The 20,777-nt window shown below is 41.8% G+C and overlaps 1 protein-coding gene across 1 annotated transcript; it reads left to right on the plus strand.

Moving 5' to 3' along the window:
* The first annotated feature begins 197 nt into the window (after positions 1-197).
* LOC136171955 (betaine--homocysteine S-methyltransferase 1) lies at positions 198-20,525 on the plus strand. The gene is made up of 8 exons (XM_065941054.1): positions 198-230; positions 4,869-5,001; positions 11,259-11,377; positions 12,475-12,666; positions 13,030-13,177; positions 16,839-17,021; positions 18,463-18,691; positions 20,342-20,525. Exons 1-8 carry the CDS (start codon positions 198-200, stop codon positions 20,523-20,525), a joined length of 1,221 nt encoding a protein of 406 aa, XP_065797126.1.
* Positions 20,526-20,777: the final 252 nt, after the last annotated feature.

A 20,777-nucleotide genomic window follows, 5' to 3' on the forward strand; every position in this document is an offset into this window, starting at 1 on the left:
CCAAGCAGCGACAGGCAAGGATAAAGGGCTGGTGGGCGTGTTCCCCGCCCAAGGCCCTTGTTGGACCGCTCAGAGGCTGGGGAAACCCACACCCAGAGCCACGGGTATAAAGAATCCGGCCGCGCTCCAGGCTTCGCAGGGGGAAGCACTCTCCTCATCCACCCACCGTGTTAGGTGCGGTCCGGGACACCCGGAAAATGGCACCGGCTGGCGGCAAAAATGCCAAGAAGGTGAGTGTGTGGGGGACCCAAGGGTGCTTTGGGTTTAGATCGGCCAGCCCCACACCCCAGCCTGGAGAAAGCAGAGGGCCCCCAGCACCCCACCTCAGTCCGGAAAGAGCAGAAGCCCCCCAGCCCCGCCCCACCCCCCAGCCTGGAGAGAGCCCAGGGCCCGCAGAACTGCTGCTTCAGAACACCAAGGCGGGCTGATTCATACCAATGTATGACAAAACTCACTGAAAAAAAAGAAAAAAAAAAAAAAAAAAGAACACCAAGGCGCCTCTGAGACCCGACCCCTGTCCCCTGACCACAGCGCCCTCTAGAGCTATGTGACCCCCAATTCCAGGGCACCCCTAAATCTCTGAGTCCTGCACCCCAAGACCAGAGCACTCCCCCAAGATGTGGCTCCTAGACCCACAGGTGCGACTTCCCTCCCCTCTGGCGGTGGGAGGTGGGACTTGGAGTCGCCTGCTGCGCGCCCTGGGTTCCTCCGGGTCTGCGCGCACCTCTCGGCGCCCCTAGTGAGAGAAGGCTCGAGCCTAGGCTCCAACCGTTTCGTCTTGGGGATCCCACCCTGCAAGGTTCTCACCAGTCCTAAGGCTCTGGCATTGGGTGGATGATGGTAAGTTTTCACAGGCAGCTTGGATTCGGAAATCACAGAACAGTGTACCGTGCAGGCCTCGAAAAGACTGTTTAAGAAAAATTAAGCACAATGGCCCTAAGATATTGAGAAAGGACGGCTGAGTTTTTAAAATAAAAATCCAGTAAGAAGCCCACCATTCCCTTGGGACTAGTGTTTCCGTCCAGACTGCAGGCCTTCTTCCAGTTGGGTGGTGCGGGGCTGGGGTGGGGGTGAGAGGCCGGGGAGGAGGGGAGGGAAGGGGTGTGGATGGATGGGTGGATGGACTGATAATAAGGTTACAGCTGGAAGCAGGATGAGAAGGACGGAGGAAGGAGGGAGTATCCTTGCCCCTTGGGTGTCAAAGCACCCAGCTCCATGCCTGGCAGAGGTCAGGGAATGGCAAGGAAGGAGACGGGGCTGACCAACTATACCCCTGAGGACAAATTCATTGCCAGTCATCCCTCTGGAGAATCCCAGGGAAGGGGGAGCCTGGTGGGCTGCCATCTATGGGGTTGCACAGAGTCGGACACAACTGAAGCGACTTAACAGCAGCAGCAGCAACCTTCTAGAAATGGGTTGTACCTAGTTTCTAAAGGGATGACCCCACCTCAAAAATACCTCCACATAAGGAAAAAAAAAATTCAATTAAAAAATTTTAATGCCATGAAGTCCAAGGATTTAAGATGTTGAGATGGCCATTGCTTATAGGCTGTCACCTGTTCAATTAGAGAGATAATTTTTGCCAATCCCTACATCTACTAAAATAATATATGGCTGGAAAGGATGATTCCCATAAAGATTTTAAAAATACTTTTGCTTTGGCCCATTTGCATTGCCATAAATTCTAATCCACTCCCCAAACTCAAACTTACGAAATGAAACATTTTAAAGGATTACTTTAGCAAGATGGACATAAAAGGAGAAGAAAAAAGTTTCTTTGGTAAGCTGGTTTCCATGCTTATGTCACTGTTAAAATATGGACAATACCATGTCTACACTTCTGGTAAAAATTAAAATATGTTACAAAGCTTGTTCGTTGTAAACAGCTAGGAACAACACTAACAGCAGTGTCTGCTGCATTTTGATGCATATTCTGCTAGTTTATTGTCTAGCAAATATGTACTTTTTAAACAAAAACAGTCTGATATTAAACACTGCTTTGCAATACCTTTTCACAATGTCTTGAGCAATTTCTCATAGCACATTCCATTTTAAAACAAAAAAAGGAACAGAAGAGTCTGAAGTTCAAGTTATTTAAAAATGCACAAGTCCATTCTCCACATGTGCATCTCCATTCTTCCCCTGCAGATAGGCTCATCAGTACCATTTTTCTAGATCCCATATATATGTATTAATAAACAATGCTTGTTTTTTCTTTCCGACTTACTTCACTCTGTATAAGAGGCTCTGTGCCTCCCATGTGCTTAGTCACTCAGTCGAGTCTGACTCTTTGTGAACCTCATGGATATAGCCCTCCAGGCTGCTCTGTCCGTGGATTCTCCAGGCAAGAATACTGGAGTGGGTAGCCATTCCCTCCTCCAGGGGCTCTTCCCAACCCAGGGATGGAACATGGGTCTCCTGCATTGCAAGGAGATTCTTTACTGTCTGAGCCACCAGGAGAGCATAACAGGCTCTGGGTTCATCCAAACCCACACAACATTGTAAAGTAATTATCCTCCAATTAAGGATAAATACAATTTTAAAATTAAAATGCAGTGGAATCTAAGTGTTTTTCCTGATGAAATTATTCAATAAATTCATGTACAGCCTGGTAACTGAATCACCACTAGCCACTTCACCACCAAATATCAGATTGTTAGCTACGCTGTACATCAAGATGCTGTGGCATTAAGTCTGAAAACACACACAAGAGCTCAGTGAGAGTTTCTAGGTGACTGAACAAAGTATGAATTATTTCGCCCAAATGAGATTTGTAGTCAGTCATATCTCATGTATTTGACTGTTGTTTCTATTTTTATACAACTGTACTGACTAGCAATATATCCATTTTTCTTATTAACTGGGTCATAATGATCAAAGCTGTAGTTCTAAGATGTGATATTTAGACACATTGTAATCATGGCAGGTATTTGGATTTCGAAATTACATGTGATGAATTCTATACTTTGTAGTTGTTATCTCATGGACTTCAATACTTGAATTTTTTCTATCTGGAAAAGCTATCCAAGAATAGAAAACACATATATGTGGAATCCAGGAAAATGGTACAGGTAAACATATTGGCAAAGCAAAAATAGAGTCATAGATGTAGAGGACAAACTTAGGGTTACCAAGGAGGGAAGCGTGGGGCGGGATGAACTGGGACACTGGGACTGACATGTGTCCACTGCCATGTATAAAACAGATAATTGATGAGAACCTCCTGTTTAGCACGGGATACTCGACTCAGCGATCTGTGGTGACCTAAATGGGAACGAAATCTAAAAGAGCAGATGTATGTATACGTATAGCTGATTCACTTTGCGGTGCAGCAGAAACTAACAGGACATTGTGAAGCAACTGTAAAATTACTTCACAATTTAAACAAAGAAAAACAGACAGCACATCCTCCTGTTTTACTGCTTTAAAGTAGAAATGTCAGATGTTTCTTTTCTCTGAGCACCAGCTGTTTAGTTCCCATGGGGTGGGGAAGAAGGCGGTAAGGACTCAAGATGCCATTCAAATTCTTATGACTGCCTCTCAGATTTTGTAACCTTTGTTACATCAGCATTTATTAACCATTAATGGCAATAAATGGAACACAGTAGGTATATACATTCCAAGTTATTACTTTACATGATCTTTTCAGGGCTGTCCCACTCTCCTCTCTCCCATTTAAAATCAAATCTAGATGCTATTTGAGGGTAAAATAATCAGTGAGCCCTCTAGGGGCTGACCTGGGAGACTGTAAATTACTCAGAGACTCTGGACTTTAATTCCTCGTATGTAAAATCAGAGAGAGGTTTCCCTGGTGGCTCAGTGGTAAAGAATCCGCATCCCTGGTCGGGAAGATGCCCTGGAGGAGTGCATGGCAACCCACTCCAGTATTCTTGCCTGGAGAATCCCATGGACAGAAGGATCTGGCAGGCTACAGTCCATAGGATCACAGAGTCAGACACGACTTAAGCGACTTAGCACATACACGCACACAAAATCAGAGTATTTTTAAATTTATAATATTTTGAAATAAAGAAATGATTCTACAAGAATATTACTAATTCACAAATCACTTTAAAAATATTAAGTTCAAAGTTGCTATTTTAACACCAGGGTAATAATTGCATGTACAGTAAATGGAATAGGTATGCAAGTTGGACTGGAAATCAGTTTACAAATATTTTATTCACTGGTCTCTTCCCAGTTCTCTCACTTGCAGAGAGCAGGCCATGCATACTTACAACTTTCTGGACAGCATAATGCAGCTGCTGTTATGGAAACTGAGTTTTAGCACCAAAGACATTAATCTTTAATTGATTTGACCATCTTTGTGGTGGTATCTTCTGCCTTCTGTCCTCACCAAATATATTTTGACTTTCCAGTCTCAAAACGCCTTTGTAGCATCATAGGCCACTTCAACTTCTTTATAAAACATAATCCTCTCTTTTGTTTATTGATAGAAAAAGGAGAAAGACTAACAGTCACCGTTTTAAGAATGTGTGCTTAAGTACTCATTTGAGGCTTTACAACAAAACCTTTTCATTTAATCTTTCTGAAGATATTTATTCAAACATAACATCCTCCCACAATATCCTTCAAATACTATTTAGTGTGTTCTGAAAAACCCCCACCCCTGGCACATATACATGGATACACAAGCTTTTATTATATGAGCATTCTGATGATTTGCCTTATAGTCATAAATTTCTGAATAAAATATATATGTATTTTCTGAGAATTTTAAAGAAATCATACTTCTCAACAACATGAGAGCAAAAGTTCTACTGTAGAAATGAGTAGAAAATTGTATTAAAAATTCAAATGACTCATTTTTCATTTTCTCCATCACCCCCCCCCCCCCACAACGTTAGGGCATCCTGGAACGGCTGAACTCTGGAGAGGTCATCATCGGAGATGGAGGGTTTGTCTTCGCGCTGGAGAAGAGGGGCTACGTGAAGGCAGGGCCCTGGACCCCAGAAGCCGCTGTGGAACACCCAGAAGCAGGTTGGTGCACTGCTCTATTTTAAGCTCTCATAAAAGACCACTGTGTTGACCCATGTCTAGGAGCATGCCATCAAACAGATGCCTCCATGCTACGGTTTCCAAGTATTTATTACTGCCTGCTGGGCAGTGTGCCGTGTACAAATATAGATTCACCTGTTGGGTAAATACCAATGGCCCCTCCTTATTTCTGTCACCTGTGTCTACCTCTTGCTCCCTGTTCCTTGCTCTAGATGAGTCTAGAACCTGACTCACTTCCTTCTCCTCTGCCCGTACCTACCTCCTCCAACACTCTAGGTGACTCCAACATCCATACATGTGATTCATCCAGCACTCTTTCTATTAGTACCCTGACTTCCTCATCTCCAACAAAACTCTCCTCCATCCCCACCTCAGCAACCCACTCCTAGGCCTTGCCATCATCAACAGCTGTCCACCTCCAAAATCTCAAGGACAAGTACCACATTCTCTGACCACGCCCCCTCCTATCTTTTCTGCTCATTCTTCCTAGTACTCCTATTCTTCAATCTCATCATAACTCTGTCCTTCATCTCTCTCATTTTAGTGAGTTTTACCCATTCTTCCCCATAAGTCCACCTTCCTTCCTTAACCCACTTTAAGTTCCATGATACAGCGTCAGTCACCATCTTGCAGATAAGCCCTCTTCCAGTCTGTATTTGCCAACTAGTTAAATTCATTGTATACTAGCTCCACCCTATTTAAATTCAGCCATCTACCTATGCTGCATCTGTATCCACAAACCTTATTCTCACTTTATTTTCTTGATTACAAATCTTTTTGGCTAGGAAGGGAGGAAGGATGCAGCCTGAAAGGAATAAATGTTTGTCTTTCAGGGCCTCTGTATCATCCTTAAGCAATAGAGAAGGATTAATCTTTCAAAGGGGAGGAAATGGGCCACTTCTACAGGCCCAGAGAGTTCAGGGGGATGTGGGGTTTTCAAGGTTGATGGGTTAATCCAACTATGTCTTTATTCCAGGTCTCAAGTCCCATTTCTTCCTAATCAGATCTTAACTTTTGGCAATAGAGTACTTTTATGGTTGAGAACTCTGAATGGGTGGGTGTTCCAGCTGGCCAGAATGGGATCTGACTCCAGAACAATGCTTGAAGAGTAATCCTGTGGCTGGTTGTGGCTTTAGCTTTTGCGGTCAGACCAGTCAGGAAACATATTATGAAGTGGAGATTTGTGCTCAAGAGTTCTACTAGGAAGTATTTTCAAGAAACAGTACCTCTAAGGGAGCAAGGGAAGCAGGATTGAGCATCAGAAAGAGCTCAACTGTGAGGAGTTGCAACTGAGGTTCCAGCCAACCCTTCAGGGAGCTTCAAGGTTGGACAGGCCCCTCAGAGTTGCCCCAGATTGAGGCAAGGGGGGCTAGTTTGTGTTCTCCCCCTGTGAATAGACCAAGCCCTACATACAAGCTTGATCTCCCCTCCCACTTTGGCATAAGGCACTTCCTAAGGAGGGTCTCAGCAATCAACACTTGGAAAGAATCTGAATCTTTTAGAGGAAGCCAGAGTTCTTGTGAATATTGTATATGATAATAAACAGTTGCTTTTTTATGGTAAAGGAGAGCATGTTTCCGTGAACTCAGAAATGAAGGATGGAAACTAATGAAGAACCTAATCAGAGACAGTACAGCTTTCAGATCCAGTAGACTCTAGACCCAGACTAACTGGATCAAATCCTGACACAGCCACTAGGTTGTATGGCCTCAGGGAAATTACATAGCTTCCCTGTGTATAAACTGAGATAATATTGACATCTACCTCATAAATTTGTTATGAGGATTAAATAAACTATATGTGCAGTATTTAAAATAGTGTCTGGTGCATGTTAAACACAAGTACTAACTATTGTTATTATTCACTTGACTGAGTTGTTTCTTATCTTGTTAATATTTTTGGCTGTATTAATCTACTTCTTGGACATGGCTGGGTGCTATCACTGACTCAATGGACATGAGTTTGAGCAAACTCCGGAAGAGTGTGAAGGAGAGGGAGGCCTGCCTTGCTGCAGTCTGTGGGGTCGTAAAGAGTCAGACATGACTTAGCGATTTAACAGTCTGTTTCTTGGCTGTATTCATCTATTTCTGCTAGAGAAGTACAGAAATGTGTTCAGTTCACACAGTCCCTAAAAAGTATCAAAAGTAAAAGAGCTATAGTCACACTATGAAATCTAGCAAATGTACACAACTTTTATATGTCCAAATAAAAGTAGAAATAATACTGTGTGCTCTACCATTAAAAAAAAAGTGAAATAAGGAGGCTTGGGAAGCTAAACCAATAGTAGATCTCAAATTTTAGATTCACCAGTGGAGTCTGTTAAAAATTATAGATTCCTAGCCCTCATTTACAGAAATTTGGTTTCATTAGGTTTTGAGGGGGTCCAGGAACCTGCATATTTATAATACCTGACCCCAAATAATGGCAAGGTGAACCTCACTTTCAGAAGCACTGCATTAAAGGGATGTAAGGAACACAGTGGAATAATTAAGACCTCAGACGGAGGATTTCTAATATATCCATGTTTTGTTTCTTAAGGTTTGAGTGCTGGAGTAAACTCAGAATGAAATATTTCTTGGGCCAAACTGACATTAACAATAAACTACCTTTGCCCAAACTCTGCCTTGAAAACAAAATAAGACTCTTGTTTAAAATGCAAGTTTCAATTTTGTGAGTCACATTTTCTTTTTTAAAGTTCCACATTAGAGGAGTTCAAGAGAAATTGCTCTGATTTCCTTTGATTTTATTAATGCAGAAACAGCACGTTTGATCTCTTAGCCATTTGTGTCTTGAATATTTTAAGCTTATTTAAATGTATTGAGCATTTGCTCTACTTTTTCTTCTGGGAGCTGCCTGCTTTTTCAAGAATTAATGAAAACTTCATAATTCTGAGTTATTAGATTTAATCCGTTCTGCTACAGATTGACATCCCATATATTCAAGTCTGCCAGTGCCTAGTTCAAACTCTGTCAACCCCAGTGCAACTCCCGGATGCATCAGACAAGACAAATCTCCTGCTTGTAATGCATCTTCATAGAAACATTTCATAGGACCTCAGATGTATTTAACCTGTTCAAGGAGGGAAGGGGTGAAAGTTATTTAAAACCAGGTGGCGCCAGTGGTAAAGAACCTGCCTGCCAATGCAGGAGACATAGGAGACATGGGTTTGATCCCTGGGTTGGGAAGATCCCCTGGAGGAGGGCACGGCAACCCACTCCAATATTCTTGCCCGGAGAAGCCCACAGGACAGAGGAGCCTGGCGGGCTACAGCCCACGGGGTTGCAAAGAATCAGACACAACTAAGGCAACTCAGCAGGCACGCACACTCATGCTCAAATGAGAGACTGGTCAGTGTCATGCTGTTTTATGCAAATAAGTTTGTTTTCTGCAGGCGCTTTTCTAATTTTGACTGGGTGATAGCTGGAATTCATATCGATTCTGATAAGTTTCCCTGCAAACTGAATGGCACCCAAAACATTTTTGTAGGATTGGTGCCTGGGCTTAACTTTTGGGGGCTGTAAGCAGTGAGGAAAGGAAAATTACGCTACAGATCTACCATCTCTTATGCAAGCCCTGTTGGGGCCAAATGGGTCTTAGAATCCAGAATTTGAGGAAATTTTAGAAAGTTAATACATTAGATATGCTACATACTGTGTAACACTCTCTTTAGGGTCTAAAGTGCTCCCCCAGCCCCCATCAAACACATTAATACTCCTTTTGCATCAATGTATATGACTACTCACTCTAAATGGGATACAGTTATAAATATCCTCACATTAGCTCAAGTCACTTTGCTCCCAAGAGATTTTGTTACAAATTTATTATCCCAGTGAAGAAATAGTGCAAAATTTTTTTGACTTTTTAGAGTTAGCTGTGGAATTCCAAAACTCGCCTTTCTCAGGAAAATTTACAAGGTAATAGCTATGCTCTATACATATATATATGGGTCATATACATATATGATCATGTATATATGCATATACATGTATACACACATATATACTTATATAATATTGTATATTACATTGTATATCAAGTATAATACATACTTGGTAATATTTAGCTTCTATGATGCTAAAATGAGACTAGAATAATGGAGAGTTTAAAGCTATAAAATGAATATAATTAGTATAGGTTGTATCATTGTTGTAGGAACCAGTCACATCCTATGTTACTGGTTATGAAGACTCAAGGGTTTTATGATGACAGGAAACAGAAAATAGATATTGAAAGGATATGCAGAAATCACCAGACTAATTCTCCTACTAAAGGTTATGCCAAAAGCTGTGGCTCTTGCACTCAGTGGAATTAGCATTGTATTTGGAAATGAATTTGGGTCTGGAAGGGTTCGAGGAATCTGAATATTTGTTCCCAGGTGAACCTAGTAAGGTCACACTTGGAGAAGCTCTCCTTTTTTAAGAAACATGAAGGAATAATCAAATTGATTAAAAGTGAAAGTTGTCTTCACCTTTTTGAATCACTGCCCTCTGGAAAAATCTAATAAAACTTAGAGGCCCTCTGAGAATCATAACATGTTTGTACATGCAAACACTGCACACTACCCCAGGGTTTTCGTTTTGTGTTGTACAGTCTCTGGAAATCCATCGAAGGACCACCAGGGTGGACTTGTTATTCTTAAGCCATTCTGTCACGGAGAACAGGAACCAAGCCTTTAGTCCCTTTTCCCCTACTCCTGCCACAGCACTGTGTTTTCCCGATTACTCTACGTAAGGGTTTTCAGTTGGTTCTGTTGTGAATTAAAACAACTTTGAAACACCCTAACTTATGAATGTTTTCAAGTTCCCACTGAGAACTAAAGTTTCCACGATTTTAAAAGAAAGGATTTGGCTTCAAACTTAGGAATCCATTTTCTGACATACATTACAGTGTGTGTGTGTGTGTGTGTGTGTGTGTGTGTGTGTGTGTGTGTGTGTGTGTGTGTGTGTGTGTGTGTGTGTGTGTGTGTGTGTGTGTGTGTGTGTGTGTGTGTGTGTGTGTGTGTGTGTGTGTGTGTGTGTGTCTTTGCCTCACCTTTAAGTCCATTTATAAACAAACACAGACAAAAATGCTTCCTATGTTCTTGGCACTCCACTAGGCATCTAGGCTGCAAAGCCACCAGACTAATCTCCAGTCTTAGCCCCTGAAGGACTAAGAACACCAGTGTCCTATTAATTTTTTAGACTCTAATGTGGTTACTCCCAAACCTGTGGATTTTACAGGCCTCTGAAATTTAGAAATAAATTTTAGTGTCCAAAATACAACTGCTGACTTCTTACTCTGCCCAGTCTTTTCTCTTGACAAAAACAAAACACCGAGTCTCACTATTGTTTTATAAAAGGAACATCCTTCTCCTCTCTTGGAATGGTGATGCTCAACAAAACCGAAAGTAAGAATCAGTTGGGAAACCTTTCCAAAAAATTGCCTGTGCCCTACCCTGAACCAATTAAATTAGAATATACATGGATTTGACCCTAACATTCATAATTTTTTAAAAGCTTGCAGGATTATGTAATGGGCAATCAGAGTTTAGGACCACTATTTTAGAGCAAAGGATAATGGATAACTCTTTAAATTGCATACATTTGATTAAATGGAAAACAAAAACTTTCCACTATATTTCCTGCAGCCATGAAAGCTTTTCCACATGGTATTCATCTGTGGACCTAGCTTGGTGACCTTACGCCAACTCTGCTATCAGAATTATTTTTCAAAAACAATGAACTAATCATATTAATCAGCTGCTTTAAAACTGTTGATGTTTCCCCAATATCTATGGTCTGGAGCCTAGACTCCCTGGGATGATGGGCAAGGTCTTTTGTACTCTGTCTGGCAGCCCACCTCTCCAAGTCTGTCTCCCACGACTTCTCCAGCCTCAGCCCCAGCCATCCAGGCTGCTTGTCATTCCCCCAAATGCCAACACTGTTCCTGCCTCCTTATCTTTGCTTGGGCTGTTCCCTCTCGAGGGAATGCCCTTCCCCACGTTCTCTGCCTAGCAAAATCGCTGAGATGATTCCTCCTCTGTGGGACCTCCCTCTTCCCTTCACCCCACATCGCTGATAGAGATAATCTCTTGCTCCTAGCAAGAGATTCCATATCTACCTCTCATTGTCCCCCAGGATGAGCAAATGCCAGACAACCAGGAATTTAGGCGCATATTTTCATGTTTGTTTATCTAAGAGCCTTCTGAAAGCATCACAGGCTGATAAACTGATAGCAAAGAATATCTTTCAATCTCCCAGTTCGCCAACTTCATCGAGAGTTCCTCAGAGCTGGCTCCAATGTCATGCAGACCTTCACCTTCTATGCCAGTGAAGACAAGCTGGAGAACAGGGGAAACTATGTTGCAGAGAAAATATCCGTGAGTAACACCATACTGTGCCTTAGGCACATGTGTCATCAACAAAGCTCCTGTAGAAAAAAGTGTTGAGCCTTGTTAGAGTTTTGTTTTGTTTTAAACAGAAATGAGGTATGTGTGAATAATATTCTTAGGTCTTACCTAGAGTCCCCCAAACTAACAGAAAGGCATTTAATGAAGAAGATCAAAGAAGTATTTAACTATTAATGATTTTCCAAGTCTTTTGACTAAGTTGTTGAGTGAGTATCCTTACAAACTCTTAGATCTTTACAGTTTTTTAATGTGACAGTATAGGAGAAATGTCATATATGGCAGGAGTCAGCGAATCTAGAATATTCCTAGCTGAGCTACAGTTAACTGTGTGATGTTGGGCAAACCATTTACCTATCCCATCAAATCAACAACTTCTTCATCTCCAAAATGAAAAAGGAATTCTAAAATTCCCTGCATCTGTGTGATATTTTGAGGACAAGAGTCAGTTTTTAAGGTTTAAATACTTCAAAAAGACCTTACTTGTGATACATTTATCTGTTAATTGATAAAATATATAATGACAAAAAGTCATGAATTCTGTAGTCATTTTAATTAGTTTATTTTTATTAATCAAAAAAGCAAATCATCATCACCACCACTATTTGCTAGGTATTCTTCTAACTGCAGTTTAAGCACTGGAAGATATCAGATCCTTTTATATATTTGCTTATTTTGGCCACACGTTGCAGCATGTGGGATTTTAGTTCTTGATCAGGGGTTGAACTCATGCCCCCTGCAGTGGAAGTGCGGAGTCAACTACTAGACCACCAGAGAAGTCCCAGAAGATACCAGATCCTTTTACAGAAAGACTTTCACCCTCTCACAGATCTTTGGTATAATGTAATAGCCCTAAATACCATCGTAAGATTTATCTTTTTCGTCACTGTTATTGGTAGTGTTGTTACTACAAATTGTTAAACTCTGTAAACAGTGAACTATTCCATCACTCTCATTTTCTGAAATAAAATCACTGTTATAACATACAACTGAGATGTAGACATTTGAATAACAATTTTGCTTCAGTTTCACGTGAAAATGTAACCATACCATATATTCACCCTTTTTAGGGGCAGAAAGTCAATGAAGCCGCTTGTGACATTGCGCGGCAAGTGGCTGATGAAGGAGATGCTTTGGTAGCAGGGGGCGTGAGCCAGACACCTTCATACCTTAGCGGCAAGAGCGAAACTGAAGTCAAAAAAGTCTTTCAGCAACAGTTAGAGGTCTTCATGAGGAAGAACGTGGACTTCTTGATTGCAGAGGTAAATAGATACTATCAAAAGTGAAACGACTACATTTGGTACATGCCTTTACTCTCACGAGGACCATTTGGAGTTAGGTACCAGGCATGACTAGTACCAGTAATATTTATTTTCAAAAACTTCTTCCAATTTAGGGCTTCAACTAAATGTGATTCAGTTGATGTAATATAGCATTCTTCAAACCTTTGGAATGCAATTCACAGAAATCACCATTCTATTCTGTTTTTTAAATGCTGATGAATCACAACTCAGAGATTAAGAAACACTCATCTGGGGATAATTAGGTTATATGCAATAGGATAAGTTTTCAAATTATTTGGGGAGAAACAAAATTAAAAGTACTTTGACTTTAACTTATTTCAGTATTTTGAGCACGTTGAAGAGGCTGTATGGGCAGTTGAAGCCTTGAAAGCATCAGGGAAACCAGTGGCGGCAACTCTGTGCATCGGCCCAGAGGGAGACTTGCATAGCGTGACCCCCGGCGAGTGTGCGGTGCGCCTGGTTAAAGCAGGTGATGATAGATTTTGATTGGCTTGCAACTATTGTGTCTTTTAAATGACATACAAACACAGGTCCATCTATGAATCACTATATACTACTTTTGTTACAGGAAAATCATTCATTTACTTTCTTAAGAATGCTGATACATTATTGCATCTCAAAGAGAAAAAGTGTTAAAAAACAAAAAAAATACACCCATCAGCCTTTTGAAAGGGGCAACTAGATCTACACTGAAGGTTTAATACCTAGAAATGAGAAGAATTTTGGTAGATCATAAAGAGTATTTGGACAATTATGTTTTATTTTAAATTTATCTCAAGTTGAGGTCTTTAGATATTAATATCTTTCAAGACGGTTGCCCCCTTTGCCAAAGTTTTTCCATTTTCCATAAATTACTGGTATGCTTAACTTTTTGTAATTAGTATCATAAAATTTAAAATCCTTTGATATGAAATATTGAGTATTCAATTTATCTTTTTATATAATTTCCATCCCTAATATTGGGTTTCATTTCAGTTAGGGAAAATTCACAGACTATTTTCAAAGCTGCCTCATTTTAAACCTGACGAATAGCACAGTGTCTATCGAACAGTCTGACTCACTCTGTGAAGTAGAGATTTTGATTGGCTAGTCTTATCTGACCAATCAAAATTTAATTTAATTTCTCATCTTTATCCAACTCTTGATATGTCATGAAAGTTATTTCATATTTGTCACTAATAATTACAATTATTTAGGTTTAGGTTGACATTGTAGAACCCGAATTTCTGATTTTAAATACAAAAAATGAGGAGAGTGCATCCCTGGTGGTCTGGTGGTTAAGAATCCACCTCGCAATGCAAGGGGCACCAGTTTGATGCCCGTCCTGGGAAGATCCCACATGCTGCAGAGCAACTAAGCCCATAAGCCATAACTACAGAGCCTGTACCCTAGAGCTTGCAAACAGCAACAACTGAGCCCATGTGCCACAGCTGCTGAAGCCCAGGCACCTAGGGCCTGTGCTTTGCAGCAAGCAATGGGGAAGTCTTAGTTGCTCAATCACGTCCAACTCTTTGAGACCCCGTGGACTGTAGCCCTCCAGGCCCGTCTGTCCGTGGGATTCTCCAGGCAAAAATACTGGAGTGGGTTCCATTCCGTCTCCAGGGTACCTTTCCAACCCAGGGATGGAACCTGCATTGTAGGCAGATTCTTTATCGTCTGAGCCAGCCCTGAAATGAGAAGCTGGCAACAAAGAGTAGCCCCTCCTTGCCACAACTAGAGAAAGCCAACATGCAGCAATGAAGACCCAGTACAGCCAAAAATTAAAATTTAAAAAAAAAAAAATGGGGGGAGAAACCAAGTTAACATGTTTCAAAAAGATCAGAGGAGGCCCTCATCCTCCCAGTTGTTAGCTGGCAGGGATTCTTGGCCTGTGTCTCATCCTTTCCTCGCCTGTCTATTCGGAGTTAGTGGCCACAGTGCTTGCCGTCACTGTACCTGTTTATATCCTTTATAGAACTTAGAACTTACCCAGATATCTCATTTGTTTATGTCTTAAATGTCTGGGTCTCTCACTAGACTGTAAAATCCCAGAGGGCAGAGACTATGTCCGCTTGACTCAGCACTGAGTACCCTGTGCCCAGCACACCACCCAGCACATATAGGCCCTTAGTATCCATCTCACAACCAAGTCCATCTTCCGGTGTCGTTAGTCCAACTTCCTTATGTCCTTACATAGTCACTCCTACCCCAAGTGATCACTTCCTCCTCTCAGCAGCTTTAACACTTTCTATTTTTACCCCACATTTGTAGTATCCTCAGATGACATTTTCTTTTTTTTCTTTTATCTCAAAATGACATTTTTTAACCTGTGAGACTCTTAATAGGGTTCTGCAGTTACACAGAGGTAGAAAATTCAGTTTTAAACCAAATGAAGCAGTCTCTTGACTGCAGAACTTCTCAGAGCCTTTGACATGTTCATATATATTTTCAGTCTCCAGGAAGGGGCTAGAGTTGGGAAAAAGAGAAAAAAAAAGACTACTCCTAATGTAATTTTTCATAGAACCTTATTTTCATAGAGCAAACCTCTGGAAACCCTGTGTTAAATTAGAAAATCTTTGGCGTCCTATATTTATATTTCTTCATAACCCTTTACAAGAACCTTTGTGCCTAAATGACATCCAACAAATAGCCAACATATGATTAATTCATTGGTGTAATGAAATCAAGAAAAGAAAGAGAAACTCTGACTGCAGAATATCCAAAAAAAGAAAGTAGTCAAGATCCAAGTGACCCTGTTCAGTAAGCTGTTGAATATACTAGCCTGGAATCCAATGGAAAGGTCAGGGTTAGAGAGAGAAGCATGGGAGAGTTGTGTATGTAGATGGTATTGAAAGCCTGGGGTAGAAAAGAAAGTGTAGACGCAGAAGAGAAGACAACCCAATGGAATCCTGTGACACTGCAGGATTGAAAGGTTCAGCCTTGAGAAGGGGTTAGCACATAGCACTCTAAAAAAAGCAGCCAGGGAGGTAGGAGCAATACTCAGAGAACAAGGGAAGTTCTCAGAAGCCAAGAGAAGGGGAGTACTGAAGGAGCTGAAGGAGAGAGTGCCACTTGGATGAAAGTGGCTGAGACGTTGACGCAGATGAGGACAGAGAAGGGACTACTGGATTTGGCAAGATCGAGGTCATCAGTGCCCTTAACAAAAACTGATTCAGAGGAATGATGGGGAATGAGGCCTGAGTGGAACAAGAAAGAAGAGCAAACTGCAGGCCCAGGCCTGTGAGGACTACTAAGATGTCTGCTACTGAACACTGAGATCATAGCGTGTAGCATCAGCTCCGCTGCTCCGGTAATGTAGATGTTGGTGTCACTCTCATTATAACCAGAAAGATTCCTTCCTTTCCTTGTTCTTGATAACTGTATATCCAAGATGCAAAATCTTAGGCCGTGAGTTCATCCAAAAAAAGTCCTTTCTGAAGGTGGAAACAACCCAAGTGTCCAACTAATGAATGAACAAAATGCAGTGTGTGTGTGTGTGTGTGTGTGTATATGCAATGGAATATTACTTAGCCATAAAAATGAATGAAATTCTGACACATGCTTCAACAGGGATGAACCTTGAAAACATTGTATTAAGTGAAATAAGTTAGTTACAAAAGGACACATATTGTATGATTTCATTTACTTGAAAGTTTCAGAAAAACCTTTTTCTAAATTTCATTCTGTTTTTATGCCCAAGAAACTCAATAATGCTTTAAATTGGCCTGGTGAAAGGGAACATTGATTTATTCTTCAGATGAGTGGTATGGTCACCACAGGTGCCACTGGGCAGCTGGGAGTAGTGAAAAATTATCATGCTTTTCAATATAATGTCAAAGATTGAAAAAAAAAATGACTATTAAAATTTGAAGTTAAAAAAACCTCTAATAATGTTTGGTTTTATTTTCCAAAAAAGATGGACAGCCAAGTGCTTATAAATGACATTTCAATTGTACCAGACTCTTCAGAACACTTTTCAGAGAAAGCATTTGCTGCCTGTTAGTAGTCATTCTTGCCCAAGGGTAAGATAAGTTTGCAGGGACCAAATGCTATCCTTCTAATTCACCATACCAAATTAAAGCTCCCTGACTCAGAGTTGGCCTCCTGGTATCTGGTGAATCTCTAAAACTAAACTGTTCTTCCACTTGCAGGAGCTTCCATTGTGGGGGTGAACTGCCATTTTGACCCCACAATTAGCTTACAAACAGTGAAGCTCATGAAAGAAGGCTTGGAGGCTGCGGGACTGAAAGCCCACCTGATGAGTCAGCCCTTGGCCTACCACACTCCCGACTGTGGCAAGCAGGGATTTATTGACCTGCCAGAATTCCCCTTTGGTAAGAAAGCCATTTTATAAATCATCTCAGGGTCTTCATGTTTGACAAATTCCAAATAAACCTCTGGCCATAGAGCTTTATCATGGTAAAACGATGGCAGCATATCTCCTCAACTCTTGGCCCTACTGCTCTCCCTGCAGCCCCAAAACTTTTAAATTAGACATTAGGAAACACAGGACCAGCAAGCAAAAAAGACCTCTGATCTAAAGGTAAAATCAAAGGTGAGTCAACACCTAGGTAGACAACCAAGTCATTACACATGGAGTTTGGTAAAAAGAATGCCCTCCTGAGCAGGATCAGTGAAGACTCTGCTTCTAGCTCTAGCTCTGTTGCTAAGGGGCAGAACCTTAGCAAAGTTCCTTAGTTCATCCAGATCTGAATTTTCTCATCAGATAAATAAGGTTAGGCCAAGTTATCACCAATATACTTTTCTTTTGAATGCTGCTTGAATACTCTAGCTATATCTGAGTTGGGGGGGGCGGGGCAGAGGGAAGGTGCCATCACTGGGTTACTGTGTAACAGATTTGAATGAAGAGATCAAAGCAGATAATGTGGGGGGAACCCTTGCAGTCTGAGAAGAGGGATAAAGCTTGTATGGGAAGTGGGCGTGAGTCTACCTGGAGAATCAAGCCGGAGGTGAGCCTGGCCTGGCCAGCCTACTATTTCATTCTAGGGTCCTTATCTCATATTCTAGAGGGACTCTGTAAAACCATCAGTCTAGAAGAACCACAGAAGAAGAATGGCGAGGCATTTGTGGTTTTATTGGTGTAGAAGAGATTATTGCAAAATTTAGTGTCTTTAAACAGCTAATATTTTTTTATCTCATAGTAGCTGTGGGTCATGGATTTGGGAGTGCTTAACTCAGAGTCTCTTAATAGGCTGCACTACAGACTCTTGCAAGGGTAATAGTCATCTGAAGGCCTGATGGGAGCTCTTTCAAGCTTTCTTAGTTAGCTGTTGGGAGTTGGGGTAAGTTTTTTGCTATCTGTTGACTGGACCGCTCAGTTTCTTGGCTCATGGGCTTTTCCACTGTGATACTTGAGCATCTCACAGTGTGGCCACTGGCTTCCCCTGGGATGAGTGATCCAAGAGAGAACAAGGCAGAAAGCCTAATGTCTCTAATGATCTAGCCTCAGAAGTCACAAGCCATCCCTTCCACCATACTTTATCGGTCTCACAGACCAGCCTGATACAATGCAGGAAGGATCCCACGGGGTGAGACCATCAGGGGCAGAGATCATTGGGAGCCATCTTGCAGTCCTACTGTCACTGTTTAAACTGGGCCTGTCAATGTAAGGTAGCAAATCATTTTTAAAAGTTAGGAACTGAAAATTTCTTTTCAGAAATATAAGATCTTATCTAATTCATTTACTGAAAATAACATTTATTGTAGCTATTTATTTTGAATATTTTTACTGAAGCAGAGCATCATTTACTACAGGACTGGAACCCAGAGTTGCAACCAGATGGGATATTCAAAAGTACGCGAGAGAGGCCTACAACCTGGGGGTCAGGTACATAGGCGGGTGCTGTGGATTTGAACCCTACCACATCAGGGCAATTGCAGAGGAGCTGGCCCCGGAGAGGGGATTTTTGCCACCGGCTTCAGAAAAACATGGCAGCTGGGGAAGTGGTTTGGACATGCACACCAAACCCTGGATTAGAGCCAGGTAAGAACCTTAAACTGTATTTGCCAAACCAAACTCACACAAATTATGAATACATCCAAGTGAGGTCATTACAAAAAGTACCGCCAATTTGCAGTGTAATGACAAAGAATCACTTAGCCTCTTCAAATTCTCTCACAGAAATATTTATAACTTTAACTTTACAGAGTGATTCCTGAAGAAAGCTTTAAGAATATAGAATATAAATAATGTAAGTTGCAACAAAATGTGATTTCACACTCTTGGAAAGCACCACCTATGTGGTGGACACTAACAGTGAATCAGTTGTTAGGATTCAAGTACAAATATTAATTGCTTATTCTGTGCCAAGCACGATCCTTGGAGCTGGGAAGACAGTGGTGAATGAGATTAAAAAAGGTCTTTGCTCTCAGAGCTTACATTCCATGGGGGATGAGGAACAATAAACAAATAGATTTTCACATCAGGCAATGTGCAGGGTACTAGGAATATAGAAATGAAAGGCTGCAGTCCCTGACTTAGAGGCTCTCACAGTCTGCTGGGGGAAATGGAGAAGAAAGCTGATGTATTATACTATAGTAGAGGCATGGATAAAAAAAGTAACAATGAAGTGAAGAGAATAGCTATCTCTACCCAGTAGATTATGTAGAAGAAGGGACTTTGGGGCTAGATTTTGAAGGGCTAGGTAGATTTCCACAGAAGAAGGAAGTGGGTAGAAACTGCCCCCCAAGCAGAGGCAGCAGTTTCGGTCTCTTTGACCAACATTAGTTCAACAAAACTGTGTCAGACACTGTTACAGATGCCAAAGGAGCAAGCTGGACAAGGCACAGGCCTGTCTCCAAGTCTAGTAGGCAGAGAGATAAATAGTCAAGTTCACCTGACATAGTCAGTTAAGGATGAAGATGTACACAGGTGCTGGGGGTCCGCAATAACGGCCAACAGGGGGAAAAGCGGGAGAGCTGATGAAGGATTTCCCACAGAGCTAGCATCTGAGCTGAGTTCTGAAGGACGAGTTACATTGCCAGGTAGGAGAACAGCCGAGAGGGAAGCACTGAGTGGGAGTGCCAAGAGAACGGTATGCTGAGACATTAGAAGTCTGAGAACCTCAGATTCAGAATTTGGTAGGAGACACACATCCAGACAGGAGGTGGCCTCTGTTCACACTCACGAGGTCTGGATGACCTTATCCCAAGGCAGTGAGGAGCCTGAAGGGTCTGAGACCCAGTTCAATTTGCAAGTTTCAGTAGCCTGGAGACAGGGAAACCTATGAGGAAGTCTTTTCTGCAAGAGACCAGACCAGGCAAGGCCTGGAACTAGGAACCGATGGAAATAGCAAGGAGGCAGAGGCGGGATCTCCGGGTTGAGGGTGCAGACGCAGCACTGGCTTTGGGAAGAGCAGCGAACGTGGGCATAGGTGGCTCAGGAGGCAGAGCCAGAAAGTGAGGACAGGGAAGCGACGTAACTTAGAAACTGTCCTTGTTTCAAATCTGTAGCTTTTGAACCTATGTGCACATGAAAAGAAGGAATTCAAAGTAATTTTAGACTTACAGATTCTGAGGAAAAAGAAAAGATAGACGTGTTTCAGAGGACACACTCTCGAGAGTCCAAAGATGGCAGGGTTCTAGCTCAGCCCAGAGACAGACCCTCAGGCTTCTGTGTGTTTTGTTCACCCAGGGCCAGGAAGGAATACTGGGAGAATCTTCGGATAGCCTCGGGCAGGCCGTACAACCCTTCCATGTCAAAGCCGGACGCCTGGGGAGTGACCAAGGGAACAGCCGAGCTTATGCAGCAGAAAGAAGCCACAACCGAGCAGCAGCTGAGAGAGCTCTTTGAAAAACACAAGTTCAAGTCTGCATAGTAGCCTCAATGGAAACCGTTTTTAGTGACTTCCTCTAGGCTTGGGCCACAGTTCCAAAACTAAGGAAAAGATGGTTAAAAGGCAATGGTTATACAAATGCCAGCTTACGCGTCAAGATTGATAGGAACTAACCAAAACAGTTATAAATAACACCTGACAGTTTTTTAAAAGTATGTATTTAAAACTTGGAAGCAAAATGAATAACAAGTGAATCTTAAACAGGTTTACCAAACACCCACACAGTATTAAGGA

This window comes from Muntiacus reevesi, chromosome 7 (genome assembly GCF_963930625.1).
Source record: "Muntiacus reevesi chromosome 7, mMunRee1.1, whole genome shotgun sequence".
Classification (NCBI taxonomy): Eukaryota; Metazoa; Chordata; class Mammalia; order Artiodactyla; family Cervidae; genus Muntiacus; species Muntiacus reevesi.

Coding starts and splice junctions, on each gene's coding strand:
- LOC136171955 (XM_065941054.1), top strand. CDS start 198: ATGGCACCGGCTGGCGGCAAAAATGCCAAGAAG. Junction 231..4,868: donor GCGGCAAAAATGCCAAGAAG/GTGAGTGTGTGG, acceptor CCACAACGTTAG/GGCATCCTGGAACGGCTGAA. Junction 13,178..16,838: donor GGTGCGCCTGGTTAAAGCAG/GTGATGATAGAT, acceptor TTCCACTTGCAG/GAGCTTCCATTGTGGGGGTG.